The sequence below is a fragment of the Rattus rattus genome, chromosome 4 (genome assembly GCF_011064425.1).
Source record: "Rattus rattus isolate New Zealand chromosome 4, Rrattus_CSIRO_v1, whole genome shotgun sequence".
Lineage (NCBI taxonomy): Eukaryota > Metazoa > Chordata > Mammalia > Rodentia > Muridae > Rattus > Rattus rattus.
In genome coordinates, this window is record NC_046157.1 from 23,266,580 (window position 1) to 23,289,750 (window position 23,171).

The 23,171-nt window shown below is 45.0% G+C and overlaps 1 protein-coding gene across 1 annotated transcript in view; it reads right to left on the minus strand.

Annotated features, from left to right (window-relative positions):
- Cfap91 (cilia and flagella associated protein 91) overlaps window positions 1–22,953 on the minus strand; it is a 42,135-nt gene extending 19,182 nt beyond the window's left edge. Inside the window, exons 1-10 of the mRNA XM_032899387.1 lie at window positions 22,816–22,953; window positions 18,193–18,269; window positions 17,279–17,436; window positions 16,020–16,103; window positions 14,775–14,831; window positions 14,209–14,390; window positions 10,183–10,360; window positions 6,038–6,195; window positions 3,532–3,714; window positions 2,561–2,703 (exon numbers count right to left, since the gene is read on the minus strand). Coding sequence (XP_032755278.1) covers window positions 2,561–2,703; window positions 3,532–3,714; window positions 6,038–6,195; window positions 10,183–10,360; window positions 14,209–14,390; window positions 14,775–14,831; window positions 16,020–16,103; window positions 17,279–17,436; window positions 18,193–18,269; window positions 22,816–22,936 — 1,341 coding nt within the window. The 5' untranslated portion in view covers window positions 22,937–22,953. The remainder of the gene's footprint in view (window positions 1–2,560; window positions 2,704–3,531; window positions 3,715–6,037; window positions 6,196–10,182; window positions 10,361–14,208; window positions 14,391–14,774; window positions 14,832–16,019; window positions 16,104–17,278; window positions 17,437–18,192; window positions 18,270–22,815) is intronic.
- Between the last annotated feature and the right edge of the window lie 218 nt (window positions 22,954–23,171).

A 23,171-nucleotide genomic window follows, 5' to 3' on the forward strand; every position in this document is an offset into this window, starting at 1 on the left:
TGGGTGACAGTAACGCCCCAGGGATGAATGGGGACTTGGAGACAATCTGTCACGCACACTGTGTGTTATCTGAAGATGGGCTTGTATTAATTTATAAGTGTAATCACATCCTGGTCTCGCTTCCTCCTCTTCCTGCTTCTCCTTGCTCTCTGCATCAACTCTCAGTACCACTGAGGAATTAGAGCAGGGCCTTGGTCATGCTGGGTATGATGTGGCTCGATTCTCGTCCCCAACCCCAAAGCCTCACCAACTTCAAAGGTTGGAAACTCTAACCACAGTGCCCTTAAGCTAGAAGCCAGCTAGAAATCGAGTTAAAATTCCTATGTATTCAGAAATTTTATGACGCATTAAAATACAGGTTCAAAGTCACATTGGATACTTTTAGAATCAGACACTTAGAGATTGAGAATGGCAAACATCACATCGAAACAAGGGAGACAGCAAACATCAGTGTTTGAAGGAAATGCTTAGTTTAGAACACTTATGTAAGGTTGAGTGTTTGAAATTGATAATCTACACATTCAATTTTCCAAGCTTAGAAAAATAACCACAGAACAATTCAGAGAGAGAGAGAGAGAGAGAGAGAGAGAGAGAGAGAGAGAGAGAGAGAATAAACCCAGGAGAAGAAAGTAGTGTGGATGAATGTCTAAACCTGAGAATCCATTGTTTGGAAGAACAGTTCCAAGAAACTGAGTCACCCTCAGTAGGAGAGATTAAGGGAAAAAGTCAAGACAATGTTACGAATGAAAAAATGGACATGATTATATATATAACAAAATATAAAAAATACAATCAGTGATCATGCCCAAAAAAAACATAAAGTGAGATTCTAGACAATATAATTTACCAAAACAAATACAAAGTAGCTCTCTGTGCTGTAGAGAAATTGAAGCACAGGTTAAATTGTTTCCCATGAAGATACCAGCCCTAGATGGCTTTGTGCATCTTTCCACACTAGAGGGACAGATCGTCTCAGTCTTGTTTAAATTCTTCTCAGAGGAGAAGGAAGAAGGGATGCTTCAAGGTCATTTTAGGGGACTGCCCAAGACTGGTACCAATCCCGCACATGGGACAATCAGAAGGAAAGATAAGAGAGTTGTGAGCTCTATTATGTCGCCCGTGAGCAGAGAAGTGGAACGTTAGAAAACCGATCTAACAGTGACTTAAAATGGATGATGCGTTTTGACCAACCCAGGGTCATACGCTGACGCAGGGTACATTGGTACTCACAGGACTTTTGCTCTGATAAACACAGCTGAGCACTAGAGAAGGTAACATGAGCACGAGGTCCCATGCTTTAGCAAATTAGGAGCAAAAGTAAGTTTCTGTAGTACAGTACAAAGTACAGGAAAAACAAATCTTACAGAAAGTGAGACCTCGGAGCACAGCATTCAAGGAGAGGCAAACACAGGTGGGGACAAAAGATATTTGTAGTCGTTATCAAGGTCCTAAGGTTTTTCAGAGTGCATGTGTCTGGGTCCACACGTTTACATGTGCTTACGTGTAGTTTTATGTGCATGCTTGTGTGTACATGTGTGTGTGTGTGTGTGTATGTTTGTGTGTGTATGTGTGTGTGTGCGTGTGTGTAAAGCAGAAGTCAAACTTAGATGTGGTTCCTCTGGACACAGCCACCTGGGTTTTTTCATGATCTCTCGCTGAGACCTGGGGCTTGATAATTATTCAGGCTGGTTGGTCAGTGAGCCCGGGGACTACATCTGTCTGTCCAGGGCTGGGATATGTGCTACCACACCTAGCTTTCTTACCTGGGTGCTGGGGGTTGAACTTAGGTCCTCATACTTGCCCAGCAAGTGCTTTACAGACTCCCCAGGCCCTGAGGTTCTATATTTTTCATGTAGAGTTGGGGATCCCATAAAGTCTTATGTTACAGATACTACTGGGGCAAGCAAATGTCTCTGGACAGGAGGATGTCATAAACCAGGGGTTCCAAAGCGTGGCTCCTGAGCCTACAGCAACAGTGTCACCTGGAGACTTGTGAAAACTGCCCCACATCTCTGCGGCTTCACCCAGACCTACTGAGCAGACACTCAGGAGTGGAGCCTAGCGGCACGTTTTAACAAGTCTGCCCTGGGAGTCTGATGCTGACGTTTGATGGCCATTCAACATTCTTGCTTAGCTTTTAAACTCGATGAAAAGGGAGCCAGCCACATCACCTCTCCGTCCTGGTGCCCTCACAGCAAACGTACAAGGAAGAAAAAGGAGCCTGTTACAACTCAAAACACCAAGTAACGACCAGGAGTAGAGTTTGCTGGACGCCACAGTTTCAGGTTTTACACTGTGCAGAGCCAAAGGAGGAAGCACTTTCCAGAAACTTCTGTGTAGGGAGAGGTAACCTCTAGAAGGTCTGCTGGTAGTTTGAAAGGAAGGCAGACTATTAGTTCTGGACAGCGTGGGGTTCCTCCAAGAGAAAAGCCTAGGAAGGAGAAAAGTGTGGACTGTGTCTCGGTACGCCACTGCTGCCTTTGATGACTTGCGGTTCAGGGTGTGGCGTTCCTCGGTAGAAGTCGGAATGAAGCATCTGGTCTTCAGAGCCCAACTATACCTTGTGAATCTCTGCCAGCTCGTAGTCAGTCCTGGCCATCCTCTTCAGGAAGCCGGCCTTGGTGGTAATGACTTTAGGCCTTGGAGCCTGGATCCTCGGCTGCGTCACAAAGTCAGGAAGGGACGCTTCAAGTTCCATTAATCCTGCGGGAGGAAGAACACGTTTTCATGGCCCAGTGCTTACAGTTAACGTGTTGAGAGTGCACTGTGGGGTCTGCGGGGCTAGCCTCTGTTCTCAGTGACCTGGGTGACACAGCGAGAGACTATTCTAAAATAATGATGTGCCCTACGGAAGCAAGTCTACAGCCTCGTGGCAGATGGCGCCCCCATTTTGAAGGGGGTGTTCACCAAGCCCTGACTCACGATCCTGGCCAGACGACGCTTCAGCTTGTGAGCTGAACTTTTACAAACGTAAACTCGTCTCTAGGGCTTCATAAGAGGCACAGGTCTTTCCATAAACTGGCCACCTGGTGACTCCGACGTCTAGGTTTTAAATGTCTGTGATTTTATTATAAATGGCGTTTGTTTCGTAAACCTGGTGTAAAGGTTTTTGTTTCCGTCTTTGTTTTTAAATAAAAATTTATTTCACAACTTGATTGCTGGCGTTTGTTTTTAGGTCAGAGTCTTGCTAAGTTGCACAGGCTAGCCCCAAACTTCTGGACTCGGGTGATCTGCTGGCCTCCAGCTCTGAGGATTTGAGATTACAGACATTCGCCACTACACGCAGCTACCGTGTTTACATACATGTTTAGTAGCTAACTGAATTTGCTCCGTTATATTATTTATTCTACAGGTGTTTCTTTTGAGTCTGGGTTGTTTTTTTTTTTACTTTGTATGAACCTGTACTGTACTGACAAGGCAGGAAATGTGTTCGTTGATGCTTTTTCAAATATTCTACTGCTTACCGTCAATGTACCGAATGCAGATGTCTTCTACCAAACCTCTAACAGCATTTTTTATTTTTTTTTTTACCTTCATAGGTGTTGAGATAGTGATTTCTGACGACGAAGTCCTCTGAGTTGTTGTCTGGGAAACGGCCAAGGCGAGACAGAGGTCCGTAGACCTGAGACGCGAAGTTGGAATACTCCTTGATGATGTCTCTGCGCTTTAGCTTCCCTTCTATGTTCTTCGCTTTGCCCACGAGTTTCCTGATGTCTGAAATACAGGGCTCTGTCTCTCATGGTTCTCTCCCTGTTCTGAGTTACAAACGCAGAATGCTTTGAGGGCCCACCACAGCTAGAGGGCAGCACTAGAAACAGCTCTATCACCCGGATGGCTCTGATACAGGGAAGGGCGGCAGAAGCGGAGTCGGCGAGTGACCTCAAGGTGGAGTCGCACGCACCCACAGACTTGTGCGAGCACACACACACACACACTCACTCACACACACACACACACACTCACACACACACACACACACACACACACACACACACACACACACACCCACACCACACACACACACACAGACACTCACATACACACCACACACACCACACACTCATACACACCACACACACTCACACACCACACACACACACCACACACACACACTACACACACACACACCACACACACACCACACACAAACCACACACTCACACACACTCACACACACTACACACACACACACACACACACACACACACACACACACACACACGTGAAATCCCTCGAAAGAGTGAGGAGTCGTACTGCAGGGGGACCCAGAGCCACCGCTGCCTTGCACCTGTTCACAGTTCATCTGCAGGTCTTTGTGTGTGACTTTGAGTGTTAGAATTTAGTAGAATAGTTCGCATTCGGCCATTTATCTACAAAAGCTGGTTAAATCCACCACTAGCAAATTACCGAAGAGGAAAAAATGTAAGCGACATCTAAATACATAGCCAACAGCAAGCTAGTTAGATCAATAATTAATAATAATAATAATAATAATAATAATAATAATAGGCTGAGTTCACTAAAAAGAATTTAAGGTCAGACTTTAATTTTTGAATTAATTTTACTTTTTTAAATAAAACTTTTTAATGGTCTTTAAAAATGTGATTGAGTTGTTAAGAGTTCATATCAACCACTAATTTGAGCGCACTGGTAATATAATTCTTAATTTTTTTCATGAATTTGAGGCAACTGGAAAGCTTTCAGAGCTGGTTTTTAAATTCTTTTTTAATTAGATCTTTGAGAATTTAGAATACCATGGTCTGATTATATTCACCCCTTCTCAACCCTCCATTTTCCTACCCACTCAACTGAGTGCCCTCGTTTTGCTTATTTGTTTTTTACCCACAATGCCCTACTTGTGTTGTCCATATATGCATGGGTATTGTAGCCTTCCACTGGGGTGTGGCAACTTACCAGGCTCGGCACTCTTAAAAGGCCATACAACATTTAAAAAATTAATTACATTCTATTTTAAGTGTGTGTGAATGTGCACGTGCATACTGAGTGCATTCGTGCATGGAGGGGGCGTTGCCAAGTGCCGTGGCACATGTGTGAAGGTTGAGACAACTTTCAGGAGTTGGTTCTCACCTTGCACTGTATGGGTCTCAGGAATTAAATGTATTTATCCAGTGAACAATCGCAATGGCCCCACTAATACAATTTTTATAGGTAATTTTAAAAAGGGTTTTCATTAAGAAAAACTACGAAATTAAATTAAATGCTTGCTAATAATTTCAGCTTTCATAAATTCTAACTTAGATTTTTACTTTAGTTCTTCTGTGTCTGTGTGTTTGTGTAGTGAATGTCACACGTGTAGGAAGGTACCCCTCTGTGCCAGCACTGTGCGTCCTGTTCTATCGCTCTTTGCTTTAAGCCCTTAAACAAGGTCTCTCAGTGAATTTGGAGCTTGCTCTCTCAGACGCACTGGCTGGCCAGCCAGCCCCAGAAATCTTCCTCTCTTTGCTACATTGTACTGGGGTGACAGGCACACGCGGCCACACCTGCGTGGTGTGCCTGGGATCCGAACTCAGATCTCTGTGCTTGCACAGCATGTGAGCTTAGTCACTGGACCATCTCCTCAGACTCTGATATAAAAAAAAATTATTATTAATCCTGCCCTGAGTAAGTAGTAAAGTATCTCATTTTTAATGCATAAAATGAGAATGTATAGTTATAAGATATATAAACATAAATACATCTGTGGCATTAAAAATTTCTTGGAGAGAAGCAATTAGAAAAAAATGATATCTCTGGGGGCAGGAATTTAAAAAAAAGTTAATCAATGAACTTTTTAAACAGAGTCTTGGGTTATGAATGTAGGAAACCAACACTGATATAGTTGTAACTTGGCTATCTGTTAGAACTCGGTCACCTGACTTTCTTAGCCATTTTCCTCCAATGTCCACCTTTCGAATAGAACTCCTCTCCCTTTCCTAATCAATACAGCAAGACCATAGAATTCCCTCCCAGTTTAGTCTGGCTTGGCCAAAGCCCCAAAGCCCGGTCCCCTCCCTGGCTGGCTCACGCCACAGATTACTTGATACATGTCTGTGATGGATCTGCGATATTTTGGCCTCCTTCTTTTCCTGCAGTTCACACCACTGGTTGTTCAGGTGCTTCATGTCTATCTCATTCTGGTTCTCCTCACGCCTCTTCAGCAACTGTTTCAAAACCTCCAGGCGCAGTTCCTGCAGTCTTGGGGGGTAGATTACAGAGTATTACTCTCTCAAATCGGGAGCTCTATTTGAGAGCCAGTGCAGGTCCTTCCTGTGAGCATCGTATTCATGTGCTTTAAAAAGACCACTGTGGCAAACATGCGACAAGCAAGTTGAAACGGAGGGGCAGACGTCCACTCCAGCAGCAGCAAATCTCTAGACAGTGAGGGCGTGGGGAAGGGGCGCGCATGCGCACAGTCCAGAAGCCGAAGCTCGGACAGAAGAGCGGGCAGATGGGGTAAGAGATGGGCTCTCTGAGCCGCTGAACCTAGAGAACAAGGGATTTGTAAACGGGGCTGGTCTTGACATGGTAGGAGCTCAGTTAATAACCTTCCCTTTACTTCATAAATCTGTGCTCATGAGTTCCCTCTCTTGCTTATACGTCTAGCCACGTCTAGGCTGTGACCCAGCTGCTTCTGAACCATTGTTTCTGCCAGCTTTGAATCCCCTCCTATTTTCTGGGGCTCCCAAAACAAAACAAACAACAAGTCGTGCTCATTCTAGTCTACCCCTGCCTCCGACCTTCCCTCTAGGAATTTTTTCCTCCTCTAGAAGCTTCTTGTATCCAGTCTCTGGCTGTCTCCCAGCCTGCCCTCCCTCTCTGAACATGCCCACTCCCACTTAGAAACTGATTCATTGACTTTAGGCACTCATCTGTCAAATGTTTATGGGGTGACCACTGTATGTCAGGCAGAAAAATACGGCAAACAAGATATGCTGCTGACGTGCAGGCCCACAAGCCAACCCTCCAACACGAGGTCAGTTCCAGGCCAGGAGGAAGATGGGAGTCAGAGGTACAAGGAGCCGGAAGACAGGAATGGGGTTTGTTACATGGAGAAGGGGAGGTTCAGCCTCAGCCGGGAGACGAAATGGTTCAAAAGGCCTTGGGAAGCCTGGTGTGGTATGCACAAAAGCACAAGTTCAAAGCCAGCCTGAATCACATAGGGAAATTCTGTCTCAGAAAAGACCAAGGGGACCAGAGACAGGTCAGGTGTGTCTCAAGCCTTCACTAAGTGCAGATCGTGGAGGAGGGTGGGGGGCCGGGTGATAAAGGCTTCTGGGGAAGTAGATGCTCTTAAAATTAAGCCACACAACAGCAGCCCCCACCCCCACTTGAGTGAAGGATACGGTCACATGCTACAGCGAACTGGGGCCAATAATGGACCTTATCTACCATGACGGTCCTTAGAATTGTAAGGAGGCAGAACAATTCCTATCGCCTAGTGACAATGTGGCCATTGAAACGCCTTAGCTCAACACATCATTCCCATTTATGGTGATTCTGTTGTAAGCAGACATTCTGGGCAGCCAGCCATGTAAAAGCACAGCAAATGTAATAATGTAGAACACTTGGTAATGGTGACATCCACTATGTAGGCTGACAGATTTATGCTGCTGTTTATTGTTAATAATTCATTAATTATACACAGAGCCTCGCGTAGCCCAGGATGACCTCAGACTCAATATGCAGCCAGTGGCTGGCCTTGAACGCCCGATCCTTCTGCCTTAGCCTGCTGAGTGCTGACCTTATAGGCCTAAGCCCCCAACCCAGGCTTTTCTTATTATTTTACTGTGTTATTTTTAAAGTTTGTCATCAGAATCCACAGCCATATTGACCACATCTTCGGTCACATCGAAGGGCCACACTGAGTGTGACCTGTAACTGCCCAGGTTCACCCCAGGGGCTGATTCACTGAGCAACACATTTCTCGGAACACACCCCAGTGTTAAGCAGGCAGTGACTAAATGAGGTTGTGCCAGGGTCACTTCTCCAGCTTGCTTTTACTTCGGCTTCTTCCACGGCAAGACGGACATTCTCTGCCTCTCTCCCCCAAGGGGTTGGCAGAGAATGAGTTAATGCAGGCAAACTTAAGTGTAAAATGGAAGGCTTGCTCTTACACAGGCTGCTGACTCTAACCTCCTGATTCAATAGGCTGTGGGTGAGCTCTAGAAAGTTCTCTGAGCATGGCGGAGTGCTGTGCCCTGTATCTCTCCTCGTCATCACCGTCATCACCGTCATCACCTGTGACATTAGTGGCTTCCGGCTCTCCCTGCAGCCTTCTCAAGTCTCCCACCTCAAACAGCAGAGCTCTTTTCTCTAGAGTCAGAGCACTGCAGCCTGGGGAGAGGGGCAGGCTCTGACCTCATCCTCTGGCCCCTCCTTTCCTCAGTCCCAACAGCCAGTGAGCAGCTCCCCTGAGGCTCAGAAGCCAGGTAGTCACCCGGCTTTCCCATCTCACAGCCCAGAGCCTCCACGCCGGAAGAACTGGAAGCATGTTTATTAAAGTTGGCCTTAGGTTTAAATCGCCTTCAGAAGTGATCGCCCTGCCCAGAAACATTCTAAGTACTTTAATGCATTTTTACTAGACACATTCCTTTCCAAAGGACAGCAGTCAACTTAAACGTCTATGGAGCACAGAGGACACTGAGTCCCCTGCCACACACTTTCTCAGTGGATTGCTACCCTTTACCCAAACTGCGTGCAGTATGATTCTGGCTTAGTCGGAAAGGAATTGGAAAAAAATTTTTTAAATTCAACAACAGACTGAGTCCTCTCTCGGGTCTTCTCTTGTGCATAAGGGGCTTTGACAGCACTGTGCAAAAGCACAGACCCCCAGCCCGGCACGGACTAGAACAAAGGCCCACCTCAGCAAGAGCCTTCCTGGCATACTTGTTAAGGACCCTTCGGTCCTAATAATGTCTCCTCATTTCTAGACATCAACAGCAGCCTCATTACCAAAATCACAGTAGGCTTCTTCCACGGCAAGATCACAAAATGTGCTGAAAGCGAATTATACACATCTGAAAATGGCCTTATGTGGTACAATATAATAACAATCATCTCATTGTCATCATCACCCCCACCATCACCACCACCATCATCATCATCACCCACCACCACCACCACCACCACCACCAGGTAAATGGAAAACTGGAGAAGTTCCGAGACCTGGTGTCATTTAAGCATGTTGTTGTGCAAGCTTGTCACTTCACAGATAAAGCCTCCACAATCTGCCTTTCCAGTGGGAAATACTCCATCAGCTCTGGCTAGAAACTCAGGTGTCTGCAACCCCATAAGAACAACAATACCAACCAACCAGAGCTCCCAGGGACTAAACCACTACTGAAAGACAATACATGGACAGACCCATGGCTCCAGCTGCATATGTAGCAAAGGATGGCCTTGCTGGGCACCAGTGGGAGGAGAAGCCCTTGGTCCTGCCCCAGTGTAGGGGAATGTCAGGGCGGGGAGGTGGGAGGGAATGGGTGGATGGGTGGGGGAAAGCCTTCATAGAAGGGGGAGGGATGGGAAACCGGGAAAGGGGATAAAACATTTGAAATGTAAATAAAAAAATATCCAATTAAAAAAAAAAGAAACTCAAGTGTCCTATGAGTCTTGGAGGGTAGGAATGAGAGGACTGTCACAAGGCTGTTTTATGAGACACAGAGGGGCCTCTGGCCTAGGCCTGGCAGTTCTGGGAATGACCCAGGGGGGATCTCTAAGAAGCTTTGCAGAAATCACTGGGACTCTGTGACAGTCAGAACAAACCCTGGAGAAGGGCTCTTTGGTTTCATGTTCAACTTCACAGAGCTCTTCTACAAGATCAGGAGTGGGCGACTGCTCCCAAAAGAATTAGAAGCCCAATATTGTATCTGCACAAGTTGAGGGTTGTTTTTAAACACACATATTAGGGGGAAATGCTTCCAGATTAAACAAAACAATAAAATGGCCAGGTGGTGGCGATGGCACACCTTTAATCCCAGCACCTGGAACGCAGCGACCGGTGGATCTCTGAGTTTGAGGCCAGCCTGGTCTATAGAGTGAGTTCCAGGACAGCCAGGGCTACACAGAAAAAAAACATGTCTTGAAAAACCAAAATGAATATGTAAATTAAATAATAATAATGAAGTAGGAACATTGCTCTCACCAACCCCCTGATAGCTGTCCAGGAGCCGGAGAACCTACTTTTCGATCTCCCCTTCTCTGAAGGCCCACTCCTTCCTCTCCATGGCGTTCATCATCTTCCTCCTCTTCTCAGCCTGCAAGCTGTCACTCAGTGGGGGCAGAGTGGCTTCCCAAGCTCGCTTCTCCCGGGCGCGCTCTATCATTTCCACTTCGGCCAGTCCTGCTGGGAGACCTCGGCCTGCAGGGGATGTCACAGCTCAGGAACAGAGGGCAAACCGCTAGCCACCCTACATGCCTTCCTCCTAACCCCGCTCTCGATTCAAGCCTTAGGATATACCGTGGTGCCTCTGAGAAAGGCCGCCTGGATGCTTCCAAACTAGCGTCCTCTGTGGCCTCCATGCCTCCTCTTACTGAGACAGAAGTTGTTTTAGTCACATGCGTGTTCAATGACCACCAAATGATCACCTTGGAGTGTCCTGTACTGGACAAGTCCATAGTTTTAAAATGAAAGAGGGGGCTGGAGAGAGGGCCCAGTGGCTGATCTTCCAAAGGACACAGGTTCAGTACCCACATAGCAGCTCAAAACCATCTGTTCCAGAGGACCTGACACCCTCTTCTGGGCTCTGTGAGTAATGCATGCATGTAGTGCACGGACACATATACAGGCAAGATACCCCACACACTTGAAATAAAACTAAAATTTCCAAAATAAAATAAAATAAAATAAAAAGTTAGATGAAGAGGGAGAGATATGTCACTGACTAGAACTTGTTGAATGGAAGTTAAAAAGAGATACATTCTTTAAAAAAGAACAGACAATGAGTAACCATTAGCTGATACTTTTCTTCCTGTTTTGCCTCCTACAGTGAGTATACAATCTACAGCTACATCTTATCTCCACGTTTAAGAGTTTAAATATTTATGGAGCCGTGGCTATGGTTCAGAGGCACAAGCTGAGGCCTACCTCAACTTAGCCTTCTCTGGCACAGGTTTTGGGAACCCAGTTGGACATTTGGTGGCTAGCAGATCTAAAGGCAGCTTGGATCTGGTACATCATCTTCCTAAAACTGAAAACTACTAAGGGAAATAGGTACCCTGTGGGTTTCCCATTTAAATTTTGAATCTTTTTCATTTTAAAAATAACTGTACACGAAAGTCTGACGAAAAAGTTCCTACCACATGTAAAAAAACTACTTCTTAATTTGTTTCATGTCTTGTTCACTCGTCAGTGGAAGGACTATCAATTCGTTTAATGTATGAAGAAATACATAAGTTAAAGAAACGAGGAGAGCCTGGAAAGATAACTCATCAGCAAAGAGTGCACGCTGTTCTTGCAGAACCCAAGTTTGGGCCCCAGCACCTACATCAGGCTGCTCATAACTGCCTGTGAGCACTGAGGGATCCAGCGCCCTCTTCTGGCCTCCACAGGTACTGCACTCACATGCACATGCATGCACACATACAATTGTATAATTTTTTAAGTCTAAGACAACTTAAGAAAAATGAATAATCCCATGTTTACTGTATTTGAAAATATATACAGATATATCAATGTAGTATTTGTGTAGGGTTTTGCTCAGTATTTAAAAACAAAAAGTACAAAAATACCATACTTGACGGCCATGTTATCTATCAAATAACTTTTTCACCTTTTCTAATGAAAGAAATTTAAAAATTAAAAATAAAGTTAATGATTGTTTTAATCACCATATCGAGCCCTGTCCTCCTCTTCCCTCTCCCAGGATAAACACAGGAGGAATTTAGAGCACTTTCCCAAGCTTGGCATTTTGTGAGTCTGTGAAGGCTCGTCTGCCTATGACTTAACGCTTACAATATAGCAAGGACTGTTCAAATTCATTTATCCTTCAGCAAATCTCTGTCACGGAAATATAATGATTCCTGTTTTACAAATAAAGGAACCGAGAGGCTCAACGTTGAAGTCAGCTGCGTGGAGTGGAGGTCGGTATCAAATGCAGCGGTCTACTTTGTGTTCTGATGTATGGAGGTATGTCCCGCGCAATGAGCATGAATTGGAAGCCAGATTTGATTCCGAGATGAGATAGAAAAAAAGAAGTACATGAAAACAAAACGTACTGACTGTTAAAAATAGTGACCTACATAGCGTGCTATATGCGTTAGGCTGCGCTTGCTTTCAGGTGAAGAGCTGTTACATGTGTGTTGTTCTGAAACTCCTCTTTAATCCACCACGTGGTGGGGGCGTGGCCTCCGCCCACAGAGAGATGGAGGGCTTCATCCTGTTTAAGCGTGCATAGCCCGGGTCTACATCCTGGGTCTGCACAGTGCTGCAGCAAACTTCCCTTTCCTGGTCTCGCTGTGCCCACTGCGAGCTTCCCTAGGAGTCTTAGGATAAATGCACCAGTCTGGTAGCTAGAACATAAGATAGGATGGCTTTAATTCTGGAAAGTGCCAGGTTTACCCTCAGAAGGTATTCACAGCTCCTTCCCTCCTTCCCTCCCTCCTTACTACACAGCTTCTAGTCCATCTCAGTCGCCCCCTGCAGGCTTTATAAACCAGAGTAGCTCACTGAAAAGGGAGTTTGAGAAAGGTAGTTAACCTCCACGGGGATGGTCAAACCGGGAGTAGGAATTTGGGTTAGAATTACTTGGAGGTATAACTTATTAAGGAGAGAGATCATATCCGTTTCAGCGTGAGCTTCCCACTCCCACATGGTGTGTTTCTGCATCATCACACCTCTACAGGCCTAAAGAACCATTTTAAATTTTCCTCTGTAAATTCTTGGCATGTCCAGTCACTAGGTGACTAAGCACATTCTCCTCTGTCGTAGTTACTCTGTGAACTCGTCCAATAGCGTTTCTATTTACATTACAGCCCACGCAGTAAAGTTGCTCGTCTTTCCTTGCGTGTTGATTTCACGATCAGCTTTCTTGTGGATCACTCTTTTTAGTTACTTAGTGTGTTGTTGACAGGGCCTCACTATATAACACTGGCTAGCCTAGAACTCAAAGAGATCCACTTGTCTCTGCTTCCTGAGGGCTGAGATTACAGGGGTGCACTGTCATACTGGCCCTTTATTAGGGTTCTTTGTTTGTTTTGTTTTTGTTTTTTTAAAGATTTATTTATTTATTTATTTATTTATTTATTTAATGTATGTGAGTACACTGTAGCTGTCTTCAGACACACCAGAAGAGGGCATCGGATCCCATTACAGATGGTTGTGAGTCACCATGTGGTTGCTGGGAATTGAACTCAGGACCTTGGCAAGAGCAATCAGTGCTCTTAACCGCTGAGCCATCTCTCCAGCCCAGGGTTTTGTTTGTTTGTTTGTTTGTTTGTTTGTTTTTAATATCACAATTTAATGTTAAGCACATGGGTGTTTAGCCTGCATGTATAATATTGTACCACTTGCATGTCTGGCACTCTACAAAGGCCAGAAGAGGCCATGTTCCCTGGAATTGAAGGTACAGATGGTTGTGAGCTCCCCTGTAAGTGCTGGGAGTTGAACCCAGGTCGGCTGGAAGATCAGCCAGTGTTCTTAAGCACTGATTCATCCCCCCACCCCACCCCCATTAGGCTTTTAAATGAGTATTATCTACAAATTAAAATAGTTTTGCTGCTGCTGGCCAAACCTCATCCTTTATTTCTTTTTCCTACCTTACAGCACTAACTCTCATTTCATTTTATCTCTGTTGCATTCTGGGATATATATATTATTACATCTGCTGGCCACTGTCTTCTTTTGAGAAATATCTATTCAGGCTCATTGCCCAGTTTTAAGTGAGGTAATGCTTTTTTGCTGTTGAATCGTTAGTTCCCTGTTCTTGCCTATTCTAAAGACGGAGACTAGCCCCTTCCTAATATTTTTTTTTCTTCTTTCTTTTTTTTCGGAGCTGGGGACCGAACTCAGGGCCTTGCGCTTGCTAGCAAGCGCTCTACCACTGAGCTAAATCCCCAACCCCTCCTAATATTTTTTATGCAAACATTTTCTCCCAATGTGTGAGTTATTGCTTAGCTGTGTAAACCAGAATTGCCTGAACATGGGTCATTCCCAGGAACTCAGTAGTATATACTACTATCTGTAATATTTGGTGTGAATTACTAACTCACCCCAGGTCAGGTTAGCCAGGGTCAAGAGCTCAGGAATGGTGTCTTGACACACAACGTATTCTGGAGAGTACGGGTCTGTTTGAATGTCTGCGTCCCGGTAGTCAGTCTGAGTGCCCACGGTGGACTTGGTAGGCATGATTGAGTACTTGGAAGATTCAGGAGAGAGAAGAAGTGGTCCTGTCCTACAAGGATGAAAGTTAAGGCCCAACGTGAACGTTTAAAATCTTACACGACCAGGCAAAAACCGCTGTATCCCTACACACATAGTCATTCATGTGTTAAAGCTATTAAAACGGCAACATGTGTCTGATGCTTTATTTACTTCTATTCTTATTGTTTTTTAAATATTACCAATAACCTAGTAAAAATATCAGTAAGTTTTGATATTCCATATAATAGTAATACTCAGACCTTGGCATACAAAGTCATTAGAGGGACCAGGAAGGCTTTTGCCTATGGTGGCCAGCAATCCGTAGCTCCCAAAGTATTGGCCTACAAAGCTGCCTTCTGGAAGCACGTGTGATGTGAATGGGGAGTCTAGAAGGTTTTGAAATAAAGTCACTTACTTGGCTGTTGATAAAACGACATTGAGCGGCAACGGCTGAAGAAAAGGCAGGTAGGGCCTGGGGGTGGGGGAGAAAGCACACTTGTGAGGTTTTCATTCCAGCTCAAACTTTCTTTTTATTTTAATTACTCTTCCCCCCCCCCAAAAAAACAAAAACAAAAACAAAAAAAAAACCTCAGTGAGTTTGAATAAACTTCTTTTTTTAAAAAAAGAAATATTCCAAGTTTTGTGTATACAAGAAGCCTGGAGATGTTCTTATTTAAAAATGCAACTTTCCAGATGTGGCCCAGGAGGTACAGCCACTACAGGACACAGCAGGAGCTCTGCTCCCTCAGCGTGCACACTGGTGTCTCCCGGGCAGCCACATTCCCTGGAGCCTCTCTCTACTTGGGCGTCTGATGCTTAGGAATCTTCAGTAGCTCCTCAAGTTCCTAAAACCTTTGGAAACAACCAAGGGCGTCCTTTACAGCCTCCCCGTCCCACCCAGAGCCTAAGAATCTGTATCTAACTTCAGTTAACATTTTTTTTCTGAAAGAAAAAAAAAAAGGTATCAGAACACCTCTATTAGGAAATGTTTGTCCATCATAGGGTAGATCACAAATTCCCGCTGGAAAGGAAGCTTATTCGGATGTGGTATCAAAATTACTTTCTAATCCAAGATTGGCAAGGAAATCCTCCTTTTCTTTTTTCTTTTTTTAATTTACTTTATTTATTATATATAAGTACACTATTGCTGTCTTCAGACACACCAGAAGAGGGCATCGGATCTCATTACAGATGGTTGTGAGCCACCATGTGGTTGCTGGGAGTTGAACTCAGGACCTCTGGAAGAGCACTCAGTGCTCTTAACCACTGAGCCATCTCTCCAGCCCGAAATCCTCCTTTTGGATTGGTCTGCCTAGAGTACGCGATTCTTGCGAGAGTATGAGTCACAAATGAAATTCGGAAAATCCTTTGGGTTGAAGCACCATCCACAAGGATTGTCCCTTTGGCACATTTAGCAATTCCCCTGCACCGTGACTTCAAGATGCATGTTAGATCTGACTTCATCTGATAACTCCCTTTCCTTATCTGCTATGCACCCTTTGTTGCCATGGTACCTCATACACCCTCTGTGGTATGTCTGTTGTGAAAATGGGCTAACATTCAAAGAAAGGACTAAACGTGATGGCTGACATTATAGCGGCTGTCCCGCCATAAGGACCTCTCCCTGGGGCTCTAACATTTATTACTCTTCACGTTCTACCTGTCAAAGAACTTATAGCGGTTCTTTCCAGAGACATCCGCATCTTCATACTTTTCTTCTGGCTTCTGGAAAGAGGCATCCACTCTAAAATGAAGCAGAGAAAGATATTCGAGTCGTCAGCTCTCCCGGCCATGTTTCTGTGTGTTGTAGGAGGGACAGCGGTGCATTTAGCTGTCCCCCGCCTTAGACTAGACACAGTTACTGGATCTGGTAAGGGGAAAGTAAGAGCTGGAAAGTGAGGAGGTTTACAAAGTCCCAAATAAAGATACTGCCGCTCTTAAGGAGAAGAGCAGAGTCTCAAAGGGTGATTTTGTTCCCTGTCTAGGACACTTCACTGTTTATTAACTACTCACCATGACTTCTAAGTCATTTAAATAATCAGGGTTTCGGTAGAATTATTTTTGAAGGTGCTTTACTTGTAACTCTCAAAAAACAAAAGAACAACAACAACAAAAAACAAACAAACAAACAAAAACCATAGTTAAGGTTCTAGCAGAAAAGATTACTTGCAATTTCTGAGATAAACGAAAGAAATAACAGACTGGGTCATCCCTGTCTTTGGTGGTGAGCTATCCTTTAACATACACATAAATATGCATATGGTTAAACATGTGTTATTTATTGTATATAATATACAGCACATTGTATATAGTAATATAAGCATATGCAACAATATTATGATATATGTAATAATGATATAATTATATGCAATTATATATTGTATTATAGTAATATGTTACATATAACATTTTATATTAATTATTATATGGTTATATATATTAAGCAGTAACAGTTAAATCATTTAATATATATTATACATAATATTTATGTATATAATTATATAAATGTAGGACCATTACTACTTTTTTTCATTAATTTATTAATTTGCTTTATGCTGAATAATTCACAGCCCCCATCCCTCCTTTCCTCCCAGTCCCACCTTCTTACCCCCTCTCCCGTTTCCCCCTTCCATTCTCTAAAGAGAAAGGGTATCCCCCAACCCGGGCACCAACCCACCCTGGCACACCAAGTCACATCAGGACCAAATCTTCTCCCACTGAGGCCAGACAAGTCGGCCCAGCTAGGGGAAATGGATCCAAAGGCATAGCCATTACCTCTCAATCAGTCCTGTTTTAGAAAGAGGGATTTTCATCACAGCTGTCAATTTTCAAATCATGCAGAGTAATTAATTCTTTAAAATATCAATACATCCGTTAAAAACATGACTATGTTTCAGGGCAGGAACCCCAGGCACGTACGCAGCACGAAGCCGGAGAACTTCTTTGTGTTTGGCTTCTTGTCCCCTCCATTCTCGAGAGACGTGCGGTGGGACAGGGTCTGACTTGCTCCAGTACATAGAGTATCTTGGATGATGAAACAGGTTACTGAACATGGACCGAAAGTTGGGGACTTTTTTCTGATGTTAGGAACGGGAGGCAGAGGGGGGAAAGGTCAAAATTGTACGGTCAGATTTTCTAACACGAATCACATTGCAAGCTTTTCCAAAAGTACAGTGTGTGGGGCAGCAGGGGAGGAGCCACTTGTACACTCACGCTGTCCCTACAATGGTGGCTATGAGGCCGGGGCTGGGACTATGTTATTCTGTGCTCTGTGTGCTTCGTCCCTACCTAAATTCTCTAACATGGGCGCATACGTAATTTCCATTGACTTAGTTTATGGGTTCTGGTGTGTGTGTGTGTGTATGTGTGTGTGTGTGTGTGTGTCTGTCTGTCTGTCTGTCTGTCTGTCTCTCTCTCTGTGTCTGTCTGTCTGTCTCCACATGTGTGTGTGTGTCTCCATGTGTGTGTCTCCGTGTGTGTGTCTCTGTGTGTGTGTGTGTGTGTATCCAGGTGCCCACAGAAAGTCAGCAAAAGTCATCCAATCCCCCCAGAGATGGAGTTATGAGCAACTCAGTGACAGGTGGTTGTGAGTCACCGGACCTGGGTCTTGGGAACTGAATTCCCGTCCTTTTGTAAGAGCAGCAAGCGTCTCTCCAGCCCAGTGGGTGGGTTCTTTGTCCACTACTACTTAACCCTCGAAATGACTGGGCCGGGTAATCATAGTAGAGTAATTCCTATAGTCCCCAGATCCTGATCAGTCGATCTGATTAGTGAGTAGCCAGACCAGATGATCTGGATTGATTAGGTTGTGTTAGTAGATGACTTAGGCTTACCAGTCTGCTTCGAACCAGGGTGGCTTGGATGTTGGCCTGTGCATGGTCTCGTTCGCTCGACACAATAAATAACGGGTCTGTAAAGCAGTAAAATGACACAAAGAATAAAGTATATTTACCGGAAACAGAGTGACTCTCGCATTTATCTCTCTCGTTTTTATCTATTTCTCTGTTTTTTTAAATTAAAAATAAAATTTTAATACGATATATTCTGATTACCTTTCCCTCCCCAAACTCCTCTAGATCTTTCTCTCTTCCCCTCTCATCCAAATCCATGCCCCCGCCCTTTAGAAAACAAACGGGCATCTAAAAATGATAATAAGTAAAAATCAAGCAAACTGGGATGAGATAAAACAGACAGAAGAAAAAGACCCAAATGAAGAAAACACAATGGTGGAGACACATGTTGGCTTTCACAGAAATCCCATAAAAACACAAAAGTGAAAACCATAATATACATATATATATATATATGTATGTATAAAATATATACATAAATAAAATAAAATAATATAAATAAAATAAAATTTTAAAAAAGCCCGGCAAAGCAAAGCATTATGCAACAAAGAAACTTCAAAAATGCCGTGGACTTCACTCTGGGTTGGCCATCTACTGCGGGGCATGGGGCTTAGCCTTCCTTGGAGATAACTATTTTTCCTCTGTGAGTGGTTACCGACTGGAGATAGTTTCTGGGCTAGGGCTAGGGCTTGTGTCTACTTCCCCTCTCAGCACTGGGACCTCAGCAGGCTGAGACCTGTGCAGGCCCCGTGCATGCTGTCACAGTCTCTGTGAGCTCCTACTGGCATCGGTCCTCCTGTGTTTAGAAGGCCTTGTTTCCATGGTGTCTTCTATCCCCTCTGCCTCCTTTTCTGCAGCCCTGAGAAGGAGGATTTGGTGGAGACATCCCATGCAGGACTGGATGTTCCAAGGTCTCTCATTCTCTGTTCAGTTGTAGGCCTCTGTATTTGGTCCCATCTACTTCAGGAGGAAGTCTCTGATGATGGCTGAGCAAGGTGCCGGTGCATGAGCATAGCAGAATGCAATTAGAAGTCATTGCAGGACAGTGGCATTTTATTGTCCCCTGTGCCCATGGCTGATAGATCTAGTTTCAGGTTCTTGGCTACCTGAGCCATGGTGGGGATAGGTTCCAACTCAGGGAGTGAGCCTTCAGCTGAATCTCTGTGCCACTGTTGCACATTTAAAAATGACTGGTTTTGCATTTGTTCATCTGCCACTGCTCGTGTGCGGACGCCGAATGACATCTTTCGGGAGCCAGTTCTCTCCTAGCCTCGAGTAGGTTCTAGGGAGGAACAGGCCTTTATGTACTACTGAGCTGGCTTCTCTCATTTTCAACACTGAGTCTTGCTATATTTTCCAGGCTAGCCTTGAACTCCTGAATGCAGGAGATCTTCCTGCCTCTGCCTTCTGAGGAAGAGACTAGAGGCAAGTGTCAGTGTGCCTGGTTTGACATTTCTTAACTGGAGAACAAACTAGAGAGCTCAGACATCGCCTAACTGGAACAGCTATGGTCTTCTTACCTTCTTCCATTTACCAGGGAGTCTGTCAGATGGGTTTCTTTCCTGTGAATTCCAAGTCAGAGCTCATGGAATTGGAATGCAAACAAGAAGCCTGTCTTGTGACCCTAAATATTCCTTCTTCTTTTTTCCTATGAATGGACTTCTGTTACCTGAGTCACCTAAAAACTACTTCAACACGAGGAATCATATATATAAACACTATATCTATTTCCAGTTAAAAGAACGAATTTAACAGTGCTGAGGAGATGGATCACGCACTGAAGTCCTTACCGCGCAAGCATGGAGCACGAGTTCAAAGCCCCAGCATGCACATAAAAAGCAGCACGGTGGCCTGCATTGGTGTGACCCCAGGCCTGGGGACGTGGGGACAGGAGGAGCCCTGAGGCTCCTGTCAGCCAGTCCAGCAGCAACAATGAGCAATACGGTCAATGGGACCTTGCCTTAAAATATAAGGCGGAGAGCAATTGAGGAGGGCATCCGGTATTAATTTCTGCCCCTCTCTCACCACACACACAGAGGGGAATACACTTAGCCACCATTTTCCACGTTCAGGGCACTCAGAAGATGCCAACAGCATGACTCAACCTTGGGAACTGTAGACATGGTAAGAAAATATTCTCTATTAAGAGGTAAGATCAGCCATCTTTAGAATTTATCCCTTAGACTTATACAAACTGTGTGGATGATGGGCCCAAGTTATCTCTCCAATGGTCAACAAGCGATTACTTCACTACTGCAAGTATCTGCTCCCTGGGTACATTTTTAATGATGAAGAGTACTGATGACTGAGCATATTATCTATCAAAATCATCCGAGGTGAGGCCCAGGAGATGGCTCAGCTGTTAAGAGCACTTGTGGTTCTAGCTATTAGCAGGTTCAATTCCCAGCACCCGCAAGGTGGCTCAAAACCATCTGTAACCCCAGTTCCACGGAACCTAATGCTCTTTTCTGACTTCCAAGAGTACCAGACGTACATGTGGTACACATACAGACACACAGGCAAACACTCATGCACATTAAATAAAATAAATAAAGTAAAACTTAAAAAAAGAGTCAACCAACGTGACACTAAAGCCATAAGCAGCTTTCAGACAGAGAGAGAGAGACAGAGAGAGAGAGAGAGAGAAAAGGAGAGAGAGAGAGAGTCAAAGGATGAAAATACCATGGCCAAACATTTACTAGATTAATTTCATAAGATGAAACCAAGAATAAACAAAGTGGACCACTGGAATAAGTATGGTCCCCATAGGTTCAATGAGTTTGAGTGCTTGGGCCCACAGGGAGTGGCACTATTAGGAGGTGTGGCCTGTTCGGAGCAGGTGTGGCCTTACTGGAGGAAGTGTGTCACTCTGTAGGTCCCCTATGCTCAAGCTTCCCCCAGTGAGGCACACAGTCTCTCCCCGTAGCCTGTGGATCAAGATGTGCATATAACTCCCAGCTCTGTCCCCAGCATCAGATCGGCCTGGATGCTGCCATGCTTCCTGCCATGACGATGATGGACTGAACCTCTGAACCTGTAGGCCAGCCCCAATGAAATGTTTTCCTTTATAAGTTGCCTTGGTCATGGTGTCTGTTCACGGCAATAAACCCTGAGACAGAAGGGTTATACTGCCTGGTTGTGTGTGTCAACTTGACACAAGAGTCATCCGAGAGGAAGGAGCCTCTGTTGAGAAAATGCCTCCAGCAATGCCTTCTTCTTCCAACCTTTCAAAACATCATTGATAAACTCAGTGCGCTAGTTCCCCTAGGACCAATTAAACTCCAGCTTATGTTACGCCCCAATTTTCCATTTGCGATCTATCTCTCCAGAGCTTAAGTTCTGGTTTACAAGTGTTTGTCATCCTCTTGAGCTTGAGCATAGGGGACCTCTAAGCCCACCTACAGAGTGACACACTTCCTCCAGTAAGGCACTCCAACCAGGCCACACCTCTTAACAGTGCCGCTCCCTGTGGGCTAAGCATTCAAACACATTGAGGTCTAGATATAAGGCCTTTTCTCAATTAGTCATCAGTGGGGGAGGGCCCAGCCCATGGTGCCATCCCTGGGCTGGTGGTCCTGCGTTCTATAAGAAAGCAAGATGAACAAGCCAGGGAAGCAAGCCAGTAAACAACACTGCCCAAGGCTTCTGCATGGGCTCCTGCCTCCAGGCTCCTGCTCTGCCTGAGTTCCTGTCCTGATTTCCTTTGATGATGAACAGTAATGCAAAAGTGTAAGCTAAGTAAACCCTTTCCTTCCCAACTTTGTTTTTGATCATGATGTTTTGTCCCAGCATCAGAAACCCTAACTAAAAGAGCACGTAATCGGTAATTACACAGCCTAAGTCAAGGAAATGGATCTTCAGAAGAAGAGTCTGGAGATCCAAAGGAAATACCATAAGGCTGAAACGAATGCTGGGTCCAGGTAACAGCCTGGTTCTACAGAAGGCAAAAATCAGGAAAAGAAAGTGTCATGCTTAAACGGTTACACTTATAGTGAATCCAGTAATCTAGTGAACACTTTTAGACATAATATTGTGTATGGTACTGTAATAGGCTCTAGAGGATGATGCACGCGTGAACCCGAATTTAAGCTCTGGAGAGATAGATCACAAGTGGAAAATCGGGACATAACATAAACTGGAGTTTAATTGGTCCTAGGGGAAGCAGTGCACTGAATTTATCAACAATGTTTGATTAATAAAAGGTTGGAAAAAGAGGAGGAGGAGGGAGGAGAGGAGGAGGAAAACCATTGAAAACAAACACGAAACAAACTGGAACCTCTTTACCCAGAACACCTTCCAGCTCTGCAAATCACTTCATACTTTTATGAATATGTACCTGAATGAATGAATCAGACTAGGTTTCAGGATGATAAATTATGGGGGGAAAAGGGGTGACCCGGGTCTGGTTCTTGGAGAAGCTGAGCACACCTGTGGCTTCCGAAGTGCTGCAGAGCGCGTGGCCCACTGTGTGCTGGGACTCGGGTCCCAGCTATGCGGTCCAGAGCCAAAAGGTTTGTCCTGGAGCTAGTTTTTTTTAGCACGCCATACCCCTACCAGGTCACATTAGCCTGCCCCCAACCCCCGGGAGGTCTTGGCAGTCCTTACCGTACAGGAAATCGTACACTCGAGTGGCCGATCTGCCCTTGGCCCTCAACACATCTCTGCACTGGAACAGAAACCCCGGAACGTTAGTCCTGGGCTCCTGAATGGTCACTGTCTGGCTCATGGTGCTGCCTTCTTCCTCCTGCCAGCAGAAAACGAGCTATGGGAGGCTTGGTAGCCGTGTACACCGTAGCTATGGCAACCTCAGACGCACGCAGGGATAAGGGGCGGGGCGAGCTTCAGGAGGCAGGGCTGGGAAGCGAAAGGGCTGGGCCTCGAGGGGCAGTTTGAAGAGGCAGGAAGTGTAGGGATGCAGGGTGGACAAACCTGGCAGAATGAAGAGGCGAACTGTGGGGCGA